This window comes from Mustela putorius, unplaced genomic scaffold (assembly GCF_011764305.1).
Source record: "Mustela putorius furo isolate JIRA1106 unplaced genomic scaffold, ASM1176430v1.1 tig00003899_pilon_pilon_pilon, whole genome shotgun sequence".
In the NCBI taxonomy this organism is placed as follows: domain Eukaryota; kingdom Metazoa; phylum Chordata; class Mammalia; order Carnivora; family Mustelidae; genus Mustela; species Mustela putorius.
In genome coordinates, this window is record NW_025422048.1 from 1,109,376 (window position 1) to 1,123,332 (window position 13,957).

The 13,957-nt window shown below is 44.8% G+C and overlaps 1 protein-coding gene across 1 annotated transcript in view; it reads left to right on the top strand.

The window, feature by feature from the left end:
- Positions 1–5,653: 5,653 nt before the first annotated feature.
- The window catches only part of MECP2 (methyl-CpG binding protein 2), a 59,780-nt gene continuing 51,476 nt past the window's right edge, over positions 5,654–13,957 (top strand). Inside the window, exon 1 of the mRNA XM_045068115.1 lies at positions 5,654–5,810. Within this exon, the coding sequence (XP_044924050.1) occupies positions 5,749–5,810 (62 nt within the window). The 5' untranslated portion in view covers positions 5,654–5,748. The remainder of the gene's footprint in view (positions 5,811–13,957) is intronic.

Sequence of the window (13,957 nt, forward strand, 5' to 3'; positions counted from 1 at the left end):
TGATCTTTGGCACTGTGAGCCTGAGCCCACTGGTCAGGGTCCAAGCTCAGGGAGGACTCTGCTGGAGATTCTCTCTCTCCCTCTGCCCCTCCCCACAAACATGCTCGCTCTTGCTCTCTCTCTTTAAAGTAAATAAATAAATAGATAAATCTTAAAAAAGGAAAAAAAAACCTCTGTGTGTGTGCACATACAACTGTGAATATAATGTATCAGAATTAATTCATTTCTCATCTATTTTCCCATTTCTTAGTACATGTAGTTAGGCTATTAAGTTTTTTAAAGATTTTATTTACTTATTTGGGAGAGAGAGAGAGATCACAGAGGCAGAGGGAGAGGGAGAAGCAGACTCACTGCTGAGCCTAGGGCCTGATGTGGGGCTTGGTCCCAGGACCCTGAGATCATGACTTGGGCCAAAGGCAGATGCTTCAGTGACTGAGCCACCCAGGCCCCCCAAGGTTATTAATTTTTCTAGATGACTACTTTAGCTACATAACTTAGGTCATTGTTTGTCATTTCTGAAGTTTATCATTTTAACTGTTGTTTCCTCTTCAGCCAGAGTTATTTTGAAGTCTGTTTTAAAACTTACAAGTGGAAAGTGGTTTTTCATTTTATTTTGTTTTGCTTTTGCCCATTCTTTTGTTCCTAAGTTTGAATCTTATCATAAAGTTGCCAGAGACTGGACTGCATGATTTCAACATTTTGGAATTTACTGAGACTTTTTTTGAGGTGTCTAATTCATAAGTAACTTTAGGAAATTTTCCATAGCGCTTGAAACAAATTTATGTTCTTAATTTTTTGTTATCATCTGGGATGCTAGTTCTACAACTCCAGACCATCCGTTTTGTCCTTCTCATTTTCCATTGTCTTTGTGGATGTGCTTTCTTAAAAGTAAATATTCCTATCAGTCCAAGGAATTTTTAGACAGATCAATTAGGAGTTGGTGCTCTGTATGTCATATTGATAAAATCCTTCTGGTAGTTGGTTTTCTGTCAATTGCTAGTCATACTATATTTTCCTGGTTTTTCTAAAAGATTTTATTTATTTATTTATTAGAGAGTGAGACAGCACAAGGGGTGGCGGCAGAGGGAGGGGGAAACAGACTCCCCGCTGAGCAGAGAGCTCGATGTGGGGCTCGATCCCAGGACCCCAAGATCATGATCTGAGCCAAAAGCAGACACTTAACCAACTGAGCCACCCAGGTGCTCCAATTTTCCTGGTTTTTATCTTTTACAGTCTAAATTTTAAGGGGACCCATTTAATAAACATTATAGCCCATTTTTTAAAATGACACATTTTTAATTCTACTGGTGAATACTTTAAACTCTACTGTTTTTCTACTTTTCAATGGCAAAAGTGAAATTGTATTATTTAAGCCTTGTTTAGTCAAACTAAGGAATTCAGCAAGATCCTCTTCATTGGTTTTCTTTTTCAAAAATGTCTTGACTTCTAGTCTTGTGCACTTACTCTTCCCAATCTAGAATTAACTTGTTACCGTCCGCAGAAAGTCCTTGATTTTGACTTGGGGAAAAGAATCTCTAGATTAATTTATGAAGAATTGGCATCTTTATTATGTAACTCTTTCTTTCCAGGAATGCAGTAGTTTGTTTGTTTGTTTGTTTGTTTGTTTTTTCTTACTTCACAGAGACAGAGACAGAGAGAGAGGGAACATAAGGAGAAGCAGGTTTCCCACAGGCAGGGAGCCCAATGTGGGACTTGATCCCAGGACCCTGGGATCATGACCTGAGCCGAAGGCAGACGCTTAATAACTGAGCCACCCAGGGGCCCCATCTTTCTTTCTTTTTTAAATCTCTTATTAGTACTTTATTTTCTTTATTGTGTTATGTCAGTTACCATACAATAATACATCATTAGTTTTTGATGTCGTCTTCCAAGATCTCTCCCTCCCTTCCTTTCTTCTTTCTTTCTTTCGTCTTCTTTTATGTCTTCCAGTCAAGTTTTATAGTTTTTAAATATAGGTTTTTGGCATTTCTTAAGGCTATTCCCTGCCGTTTTATAATTTTTGTAGCCAGAGTAAGTTGAGTGTTTTTTTTAAATTACATTTCCCAGCTTTTTATTACTGGCTGTGTCTGTATGTGTCTATATATGTGTCTGTATGTCTAACCCTAACCCTAAACACCAGGGATTGATCTTCCCTTACTGAGGCTAATGGGTTTTTCTCCTCATGATGAAACTCCAAGGGTGAGGTTTCAAAGAGAATTGGAGGAGGATACCTGTGTTTTACTTTACATGAATAATGTTGCACCATAGATCTTGTTCTATTTCTTGTTTTGTTCCCACCTAACACCATTAAATATGATGTTGGCTCTGAGCTTCTCAATAGATACCTTTGATTAGATTGAGGAAGCTCCCTTGTACTCATAGCTCTCTGAGTTGTTTTCCTCGTAAGTAGGTGTTGTATTTTATTAAACACTTTTCCTGCATTTATTGAAATAATTGTATAATTTGTTCCCCTTAAATCTTTTAAGATTGATTTCTAATTTTAAACCATCCTTGCATTCTTAGCATAAATTTCAACTTGGTTATGAAATATAATTATAATCTGCTGGATTCAGTTTGTTTGTCTAGCATTTTTACATCTATCTAACATATCCTATAGCATACTTTTATTGGCTTATTATAGTAGTTATATTAGTCTCATAAAATACATTTGGAGAAGTTTTTTTTTTTTTTCTGTGTATGGTTGGAATTACCCATTCATTAATAATTTGGTAGACTTCAACTGCAAAGCTCTCCAAGCCTTTTTTGTTTGTTTGGTGGGGGTAGATTTTTAAGATACATAGTCAATTTCTTTGTGGTTATAGAGGGTCTATCCAGGTTTTATGTTTCTAGGGGCAGTTTTGGTAAGCTGTGCTTTTCTAGGAATTTGTTCATTTTGTTTATGTTTTCCAATTTTCTGCCATACAGTTGTTCATAATATCCTTTTAAAATTTTATGTCTTGTCTACTACCTATTGTATAATCTATATATCTGTGGTTGCATCTCTTTTTCATTTATAATATAATTTGTCTTTCCTCTCTTTATATTTAGGTTCTTAAAGGGCTGGCTTTTCTTTTCAGCTTTTCGAAGAATCAGCTTTTGATGTTCCAATCCTATCATTCGTTTCTGTTTCATCCTTTTCTACTCATCCTTAATTGTTTTCTATTTTCTCCAGGTTTACTCTGCTGTTTCTTTTTATAGTTTCTTTTCTTTTTTTTAAGATTTTATTTATTTATTTGAGAGAGAAAGAGAGAAAGATCATACACATTCGGGAGCAAGCACAAGCAGGGGGAGGAGCAGAGGGAAAAGGAGACTCCTGGCTGAGCATGAATCCTGACGTGCGGGGCTGGATCCCAGGACCCCGAAATCATGACCTGAGCTGAAGTCATACACTTCACTGACTGAGCCCCCCAGGTCCCCCTCTTTTATAGCTTCTGGAGCTGAATGCTCAACTTGTTGACTTGTTAACCCAAACGCCTACTCAACACCTCCACTTGCACATCTAATAGGCACCCAAGCTTAACATGGTCAAAACGGAACTCTTGGGGCGCCTGGGTGGCTCAGTGGATTAAGCCGCTGCCTTCGGCTCAGGTCATGATCTCAGGGTCCTGGGATCGAGCCCCGCATCGGGCTCTCTGCTCAGCCTCGAGCCTGCTTCCTTCTCTCTCTCTCTGCCTGCCTCTCTGCCTGCTTGTGATCTCTCTCTGTCAAATAAATAAAATCTTAAAAAAAAAAAACGGAACTCTTGATATGTACCTCTGAAAATGTGGTTTTGTACAGTTTTCACCATCATAGTGAAAGGTGCCGATTCATTCAGTTGCTCAGTGGAAAACTCAGGAATCATCCTGGTTCCTTCTCTTTCTCTATGCATCTAATCTTTTCTACTCGACTTTGAAAATCCAGAATGAGTGTTACCTCAGAACCTAGTTCATGCCACTATCACTTCTCCTAGACGGTTGTCAGGGTCTCCTGACTGGACTTTTGTTTCTGGTTCTGTCCTTCACGGACAGCTCTCCACACTGCACATACAACATGGATCTGATGATGTTAACTCTCAGTTCACAGTCCTCCAAAGGCTTCACCTCAGGAGAGGCTCCTAGTTCCCATGGTGGCTCTAGCTGCCTGTCCAACTGCATACCCTGTTATTCTCTGGCCACATAAACTTTCTTCCCAACATGCCAGGCACAGTAGCTCCTCAGGGCTTTTGAACTTGCCTGGAATTTTCTCTCCACAGATATCCATATGGGGGAATAAAACAAAGGCAAAAGTCTATAGATCTCTAAATAGCACCCCCTTTACTCTTGCTTTATGTGTCTCAAAACCCTTATCACTATGCGACATTATATTACTAATTTGTATGCTTAGTATGAATCTTTGCCACAAGAATGTTTACTGTCTTGTTCAGTACTGTGAATCCAGAACCTGGAACGATGCCTGGCATTTGCAGGTATTTAATAAATGAAGGGGAGCCACCAAATCAGAATTAGAAGCTTCCTTGTTGTTGTTTTTTTTTTTAAGATTTTATTTATTTATTTGAGAGAGAGAGAGAGAGCGCGAACTTGAGAGGGAGAGGGTCAGAGGGAGGAGAAGCAGACTCCCTGCTCAGCAGAGAGCCCGATGCAGAACTCTATCCCAGGACTTCAGGATCATGACTTGAGCCTAAGGCAGTTGCTTAACCAACTGAGCCTCCCAGGCACCCCTAGAAGTTTCCTTGTTAAGCACAGAACCAGTACAAGGAGCATTGGATGTACTAGATAGGTGGAATACAATTAAGGTTGCTTTGAGAAATAGTCCTGTCCTGCACACCCTATTGGATAAAACTTTTTTCCATACTCCTAAATATTTTTCTGACCCAGAATTGCTGGATATTAGTTTACAAATCACCTTTTCTAGCAAGTGTTCCCTCTCCCCTCCTGGCAGAGCTAAGTGCTGCTTCCTTTGTGCTCTCACTGCCCCTTCTGCACACCTCCACCAAAGCATCTGATACAATTAACAGATCTCGGTGCAGCCTGGCCATGCACAGTCTTCTCCCACCAGAGTTTCAGGAAGACCACGGCTGTAGTTTGTTATTTATTCCCTGACCCTGTTAGAGTGTGGCATACGGCATCGGGCACACAGCAGGCCCAGATGAAAGAATGCAATGGGTAGGCCCCTGAAACGAAGGTCGGTTGTCTGGAACAACGTCAGGCTCCAGGATAGGCAAGTTTGCTGCTCCTAGTGAAGGTGGGGATACTGAGAAAATACAGGTGCGGTGAAACTCTTACAGCAGCGTAGTTTGTGCGTTTGTGTACAGCGGGTCAACGGCCCAGGAGGGCCACGCAAAAAAAGCGTGCGGAGCCTAGGCCTTCACTTGCCCCAGCATCCGCAAGGGCCCATTAATCCTTAATATTCAAATTCCTCCCACTAAACCAGCCCCTCCGCGCCCTAGCCGCCTCTTTCCCCCAATGACGGTGGATGGCAACCAATCGGGAGCTGGACGGGGTTTCCACCCCCTTTTCCCTAGCGGGAACGGACACCAACCCCAGCCAATTGGTAGCATTGTCACCGAGACCCCGCCCCACCCTGGCCGCCGCACCCAATGGCGGGAGGGCTCGCGGCGGTGCCGGGGGCGGGGCGCGGGCGCGCAGGTGCAGCAGCGCGCTAGCAGGCCGGGAGGGCGGGGCGCGACGTCGGCCGTGCGGGGTCCCGGCGTCGGCGGCGCGCGCGCTCCCTCCTCTCAGAGAGAGGGCTGTGGTAAAAGCCGTCCGGAAAATGGCCGCCGCCGCCGCTGCCGCGCCGAGCGGAGGAGGAGGAGGAGGCGAGGAGGAGAGACTGTGAGTGGGACCGCCGCGGCCGCGGGCGGGGACCCTTGCCGGGGGGCGGAGGGTAGGGGCGGGACGAGGCGCGGGAGGGGCCCGCGGGGTCGGGCGACACGGCTGGCGGATGGCGTCCCTCCTCTCTACCCTCCCCCTCCCGCCGCCGCCGGTGACGGCTCTCCCCCCGCCCCCCCGGCCCGTCACCCGCACTCGCGGTGACCGTCCTCGGCGCGGTCGTCCAGGGCCGACTTCGCCTGGCGCCCCCCTCCCTCCCGCCTCCGGCGCGCATCCCGGCCCCCGGCCCCGCGGGCGCCCCTGTCGCCGGGGTTTTGCCTGTCGGAGCTGCGCGCGCGTCGTGCCCTTCTCGGGGCTTCGGGCCCGCGGCGTCGTCGCGCGCCCGCCGCCCCGGCCTCTCCCTGGATCGCGCTCTCCCCTCTCCCTCCCTCGCGCGCCCCCTGTGCCGTTACTCGGCCCCCCCACCGGCGCGCGTGCGCAGTCCGCCTCCCGTCGGGAGAGTGCGCCACAAGGGTTCCTGCGCTCTCACCCCCATCTCCAGGCTTTGCCTCCCCCTCCTTCTCGCCCATTCCATGACTTTCTGCCCCCAGTGCGAGCGAGTCGGTCCACCATCTCCTCTCCCCTCTAGCAGGAAAAGTAGGTGGGAATTATTGCCCACCCACAGAAGGGACTAGACGTTGTGTTCCTGGTCCCACAACTCATCATAAAGAGGCGGTTATAGTTCCCATCATAAACCTTTCATAGGGGACTGTGTATCCGGGAGCACCGGAGGCTCTTCGGTGGGAGTGCGCCCCCAGGGTCTTTGGGGGTTCCGTGGCCTCAGAATGTGAGCGCCCTCCGATCCTCCCCGCCCCCCTTCGCCGGAGATCATCTAGTTACGTAAGTGGAGTGGGACATAGTATGTAACCGGCTTCTATAAGTCCTGGAGCGCGCCCTGCTCAAGATCATCATTACCAGATGGGGCAAGTGCATCGCATCGCTGTGGTTCCTGTCAGTTGCCCCCTGAAAGTTTATTTTCTTTTTAGTTTGGTTATAACTGAATCGCCCACACTGAAACTCAGGTGACTTTTACGTGGTGTGGCAGTGTTACTGTGGTTTTGCCCTGAAGACTTAATGTCATTGCAAAGAGTCTAAAAAACTTGCTTTCACGGAGGAGACCGTTTATGACCTTGCTAAGTGGACCTGAGATTGGGAAAGCTTGCTCTGGAATACCTACCTCTGTGGTGGTCGCCTGTGTTGAGTGTGTTCGTTGTGGATTGGTCACAGCAGAAATGGGCTCCACCACAAAAGTGATATTCCTGACTCATGGTCCGGCAGATGTGTGCTTCTGGTTCTTTTTCCAGGAACAGGAATGGACTCTGCAGAGCCATTCACACATTGTGTCTCTGTTCTGTGGGGGATCAGTACCCCAAATTGTGAGATGGTAGGATCGAATTCGGCGGGGGGGGGGGCGGGGGGGGCTTGGTGATGGTGGAAGCAAATCTAGCAGCGCCTGATGCCAAGTGGCTTAGACTTTGGGAGACTCTCACAAGTTTTAGGTGTTTTGTTATACCAGAAAAATTAAGCTTATTTGTGCCGTGGTAGTAAAATTCAGTGTTGTTAATAGGCACTTATTACTTGAGAAGAAATTTGTGTTTCATGGCCAGAATTTTCATCTGGATCTCAGCAACTTAAGTTAACAACAAGAGTAAGCTGACCTCTTGGGTCTTTTGATATCTGCTGGATCCTTATTTAAAAAAACAAACAAGAACAAACAAACAAAAAAAACGATGTCTAGGTTTCTTCGGTCTTTTAGGAATTCCCACCAGGGCTTTAGGGAATAGGCTTATTTATAGACCTTTTATGACTTCTATCTCAAATGCCAGTCAGGAAGCCCGGGAAACACTTGCTTTTATTTTCTTACCCAGACACGTGAGAACCTTAAGGGACACAGTCCATCTAGTAGAGTACAGTTGGTTAAATAAGTTGTTATAGATACCTCTTTGTGGCACGTCAGCTTGGTGGCTTGTTGGCTTGGTGGCAGATCACTGAGGGACTTTCCTAGCCATACACTCGCACAAGCCCACTTGACAGAGATTCCAAGGTTTGTGCATCTCGGCCTATGACGTGCCAGGACGAGGACTCTGCTTTGTTTTGCATCATTGGCAATGCACTTGCCTCCTCGAGTGCCCCTCCAGTTAGCTGTTCATCATACCTCTAGCCTTTTAAGCAGCACGGGCAGCTTCCAGAATGTAGTTTCTCTGAAAAGTGCCTGGTGGCATCTGAAGTCAGTATGTTCTAATAGCTTGAAGAGACCTGCAGCTTTCTTGCTTCATGGGCTCTCACGGCATCCTGTTTCTTGTTACAGATGTGCCTGGAGTGCTTTAGAGCTACAGTACCAGGTCTTTATTTCACCCGATAAAGCGTGATGCAGTCAAACTCTACTCTGACTTTTGTGCTGTTGATGTATTGGGAGGGTTGGAATACAATTTTGTGTTCTCTTTGCAATTTCTAGCCAGAGTCATTGTTTCCCGTTCACCCTGCCTCTGTGTGGCCAAAGCTAGAAGGGATGGAGTGGCAAACTGTGGAGTTTAACAAAAGGAAGCTGTGGAGTTTGACTAGATAAGTCCAATACAATGTTGCCTCCACCCGAATACTCCATCCCCTATGTGGGCACTGAATGAGAACCTTGCTTCTTTCACCTAAAATAGAGAAGAGCAGAAGCAAAATTGTTAGTTCCTTACTCTAGCCCAGTTTCTACTGCTGATGAACCTGCCTGGGACTATTTGCATGATAAATGACGTGTCCTGGAACTTGTCATCATTTATAAAGGTGACTGTCAGTAGAAATCTTTTAATTGGCTAAGGCAGTTTGTCGCCAGGCTACCTGAGTTATCTATGAGGAGAGAATCCCAGAAAATGTTTGACATTCGTAGTGACTATAGTTGACCTTTGAACGATGCAGGGATTAGGGGCCCCGACCTCCCACCCCCGTGCAGTTGAAAATCCACGTATAATTTCTGACTCCCCCCTCCCCAGATCTAACTGCTAATAGCCTACTGTTGACCGAAAGCCTTATTATTAACTTAAACAGTTGATTGATGCATATTTTGTATGTTATGTGTAGTATATACAGTATTCTTAAAGACAACAAAGAAGATGTTATTAAGAAAATCATAAGGAAGAGAAAATACATTGATAGTACTGTACTGAAAAACATCTGCATGTAAGTGGACCCGAACAGTTCAAACCTGTGTTGTTCAAGGATCAACTGTAGTTTTTTAAGCACACGGGGGTGGAGGGGTGGGGGAAACAGTCCTGGATTGGTGGCGAGTCCCAGGCAGCGCAGCGGGACACCTGCTTGTTTCCACTGCCCTCTGCTACAGTGACATGCATGCAGACTGGCCTCATGTGGCCGGCAGACACAGTCTTTTTTCTTGGGCAGAGCATTATTTCTGCTTCGACGGAAGGACCTTGTCTCAATTCTTCTGCACCAGCCTTCTCCAGTCAGATTGCTGTTGTCACCACTGTGACCACTGTGCCTTTTCCTCATTTCCAGTAGGACAGATGTGAATGGGTTCTTCTTCCTTGGACTCACTTACACAAAGTTATGCTCTTCTGCCTTTATCTGTTCTCTTCTGCCTTTCTCTTGCAAGGAACTCTTTCCTATTGAAATCTTGATTTGCATGCCATTACTTAAATACTTGGTTCTGCCATTTTTGATGGTAGGTATGGTGTTGGGGGTATCTGAGTGGGAGTGGGTATTTGGTGGCAGGCAGGGCATCCCCATTCCCGTATCGAAGGGGTGTGTGTGGCCATTCTACTCAAGAATAAAGCCTTGGCCTTTATAACTTCTTCGGGGCTTACTTACGTTGGGTCTGCTGGCATGCGAAGGTGTCCTCAGTATGGCTGTTCTGCAGTTCCTGCAGATGTCTGTACTCTGGGGAGCAAGCCTTAGGAAGGGTTGACTTGTCTTCCTTGCCTAGGAGCTGGGGGCATCATATATATGAACCTGCAAATTACTGTTTCATTGGATTTTTACTTACCTGCTTTCATTTGCTTGCTCTTTTTTCCGTGAAATCTTGAGTTAATCAAAGATCTTAAAATTTCAGAGCTGGAAGGAACCTTAGTCCAGCTCCCTCAGTTTACAAGTAAAAAACCATGGCTGTGAGAAGTTGTAACTTTGCCAGGGCCTCCCAGCCAAGATACTGGTTTGATTTTTATTCTATAGCTAACTGAGTAGTACTGTTACCTTGACTTCTGGATTTCAAAGTATTCTGTGACTCCACTGTTTAAGGGAATTGTAAGGCCTCACTGCACCTCAATAGATAATTCTAGGTACCATCCCAGTAGTTATAGACCAGCTGTAGAAGACTTGGTTGGTGTTGCCCTTTCTCTGGGTTTAATTACATGAGTAATTATTAGTGTGAATAGTCTCTAAATTGTATACTGGAGGCTTTTTAAGTGTAAAGGTGAAAGTGCTGCTCTTGGGCCAGCACGCTAACCAGAGATTAGCTAATACGGGGCAGTTTAGATTTTAACAAGGAAATGATATTATGTTGATGAAAAATGTAATGACAGAAGTCTTTTGAATATATTCAAAAACAAAAGAGAAACTATCAAACTAATAACTTAGTTTGTTGAGCATTGTGATTTAACAGATCTGAGAGGCTTAAAAGTGATCGCTCTGAAACAGACTTGCATATATTGGAGGAGGGCTTTGGATCTCCCAGGGCATTTGGTTTCTGTTGGTGCTGTTTCGCCCCGCCCCCTCAGGGTTGAAGCTCCTTTAAGTGATGTTACAGCAGCTCGTTTCAAATTCAGCTGCTTGAAAAAGAAGGGAGACTTTGCCTCTGGATTTCATGTGTTCTTTTTGGGATGACATTTTGATGTTGAATGTTCTCTTGAACATGTTTTCTCTCCCTGAGCCTTTCTGTATGATGTAGTGCAAGAAATACTTACCAGGGATCACCACTGACAGTACGCTTTATAGTGCCAAAGTTCCAAAGTGTCCCTCAGAGGTGACTTGTGATAGTGTCAGTTCTAACACACATGAATCTTTATTTTAGTATGTGTGTTATGGGCTAGGAATTTGCAGTTTATCCTTTGTTTAGTAGGTAAGCTGGGAAATAGCATAGTACTTTGTCTATATGTTTATCTTCAAAATGTCCCAAATAGCCCTGGGAAAAAGGTCGTGCAGCACAATGGGGGCTTTCAACTTACGATTTTCTTTGTTTTAGGCTCCATAAAAATACAGACTCACCAGTTCCTGCTTTGATGTGACATGTGACTCCCCAGAATACATCTTGCTTCTGTAGACCAGCTCCAACAGGATTCCATGGTAGCTGGAATGTTAGGGCTCAGGTAAGTAACCTTCCTTTTTTTTTTTTTAGTATATGTCCTGGTTTGGCCATCTGTTTTTAAAAAAAAACAAACAAACAAAACAAAACAAGGAAAAAAAAAAAACAAGATGTACTACTCTTGGACAGTATAAAAGTACCCCAAAGACTAAAGCTATAACTGTGCCAAACTGTGCCATATAATAAAAAAAAGTCACTTCCCTGAGCCCTGAAAGGTCAGTTTGGGTAGGGTTACTTGGTAGCCACAGCGTGATCTGGGGGCGGGCGTCAGATTAGAGCCGGAACTGGTGATCTGCAACTTCAGTTCACCTTGAAGCAGGTCAGCTGAGCCGAGGGCGTGAGTTCTTCACCTGCCACTGCTGCTGTTGCCTAGCGGTCTTCAGCGTGGTGCTTTGTTTGCTTTGGTTTTGGGTAAATGACTTCCTGGTCAATGTTAGTGAGCAGTGGTAAAACATTTTCAGACACGGGAACTGGTATGCGGCCCCCTAGAAGGACAGCTTCTTGAAAGCTGTCACAGAACCACAGCGCGCACGGCTATTGGCTGTGCTTGCTACCCTCCTCCCACGGGAACTAAAGAGAGGACCCAGACACGGGTCTGGCTCTTGAGACTCTAGAGTAGAATGAGTGCCTTTGGAAAAGCTGAGGATCCAAGCCATATGAGGTCTGACACTCAGGTGCTCTATAAGCCACACTTTTGGCCATCTTGGGGCCATTGTGTGGGATTTAATTTTGTAAAAATGAGTGGTTCCTTAATTCTCAACTGTCAGGCTCAATATTTCAAGCTTTTTTAAAATCAGTGGTCACTCCACATTTGATGTTTTGACACCTGGATTTCAAAATTCCATGTGGTAAGGCAGAACGTACTGATTGAATTTTTCCATTCCTTTTCCTAAGAAAAAATGTAAGTTTATGCATAAGCTGCCATTGTGATTCTGGCTGAGACCCCCAGGTAGCACTTTGTTGTCTCTCTCTGGTGGTTTCTGACACCTGAGTCTAAAGCTTTGTGGCCATCCATAACATGGCCTGTTAGAGGACTGTGTGAGGGCAGGGCTGGGGTGAGGGAAACTAGAAGGTGTGGAATGAAGTGAGGAGCATTGCGCTGCCTCCAAGTCCCAAATTTGGTTCCAGCCCTGATCCTGTGACTCAAATTGTCATTTCTGCTTTATTGCTGTGGGGTGTACTCTGGGCCCTGCTGACAGGACGTCCTTTGTACACCGCATATTTATGCTGGTGGGAGTTGTGTGGCTGGTGCTTTGTGCATTGTCTCAGAAATGGTGTGGACTAAATGTATCATGGCAGTGAATGCGTTTCTTCTGGTAGATGTGAGGCCTGGGGGTGGTTTATGTTTTTCATAGTCTTTTTCTCAGATTATGAATGGATTTTATAAAACAGGCAGTGGTCAGTCTAAATAGTTTCTTCCAAGACATGTAGAAAGGAAGAGATATTTAGAATAATATCTGTTACTTACGAGTGGGAAAGACAGCCATTTGAGCTTCAAGAAACTGAAGGGAATTCTGCAAGGACAGAACCTGTCTTTACTAGATAAGTTTCTTATTATTTTTCTTTTTTTCCTTTTTTAAGAAATTATAAAAATAATGCATGCTTTTATAGAAAACAAACCATTTTAAAGTATACCATTTAAAAAGACGAAAGCTCACCATTACTCCATGCTCGCGATACCCAGAGTAACAACTATAAATGCAGGTCCTTGTGAATCTTCTCAGGCTGTACAAATATGCACATTTTGTGTTTTAACAAAATGAGGTTGATACTATACATATTTTGCATCTGTTCTTGTGATCTATTTCTCTCTGCCTCGTTTCTGTTAAGTGGCGGTGTGATCTGGTGCTGACTTACTGTCATGCCTTGTCCCCCTGTTGACTTTCCCGACGGTTCACTATTAAAGATGCTGCTGGATTGAACTTCCACATGTGCCAGTCTTTTCGAAGAACAGCTGCCTAGACTCGGAATTGCTGAGGGTACCACCACATCGCCTCCTAAAGTGGCTGTTGCGGTTCCCATGACAGTATGAGAAAGTGCCTCTTCCCACACCCTCCCAGAATTGGATGCCCATCTTTTAAATCTGTGCTCCTTGGGTTGTTACTGGGGCCGGACCTCAGTAATCATCAGCCATTTGTATTTGGTGTTTGGGAGTTGCTTGCCTGTTGGTGTTCTGCCTTCGTTCCTCCGTCAGGATATTTGTTTTTCAGTTGATCTGTAAGAACTTGTAATGTGTCCAGGATACTCTCTGTCATTACACAGATACTCCTACCTTGTCGTATATCTTTTGATTCTGCTTGTCTTTTTTGATATACAAAATTTCTGTTAGGATTTTTTCTTTCGCTTTTATACTTAGAAAAAGTCCTTTCCTACCTTAAGAACATGTCAGTATCCATCCGTATATTTTTCTTCCTATAAAAAGATTGATGTACTATATTGATACATACAAAAGAATTATAGGTAAGTTTTCCTGTTTTTCATATGGTTATAAAAATGCCTCTTTCGTGTGTAGCTTTGGGTCGGGATGAGATCTAGAGCCCACTTAGCTGGTTGTGTCATAGCTGTTCGGTGGGGCAGTCGCCTCGTCTCTACCTTTAGTGAAGTCTTCACTTTGAGACTTGAGTTCGAGTGAGCAAAGTGTCTCTTACTTTTTTCTTTCTGAAGTTTTTCTTTGTGAGACTTGATGGCTAGCTGGTCAGCATATAATCATCTGTTCATTCCCCCAACAAGTCCTGGAGCCCCTGATTCAAGGCAGAGGCAGTCTGGGGCCCTGCAAGTGCCGCTTTCTCCTTGGCTTGGGCGGGGCCAAAGA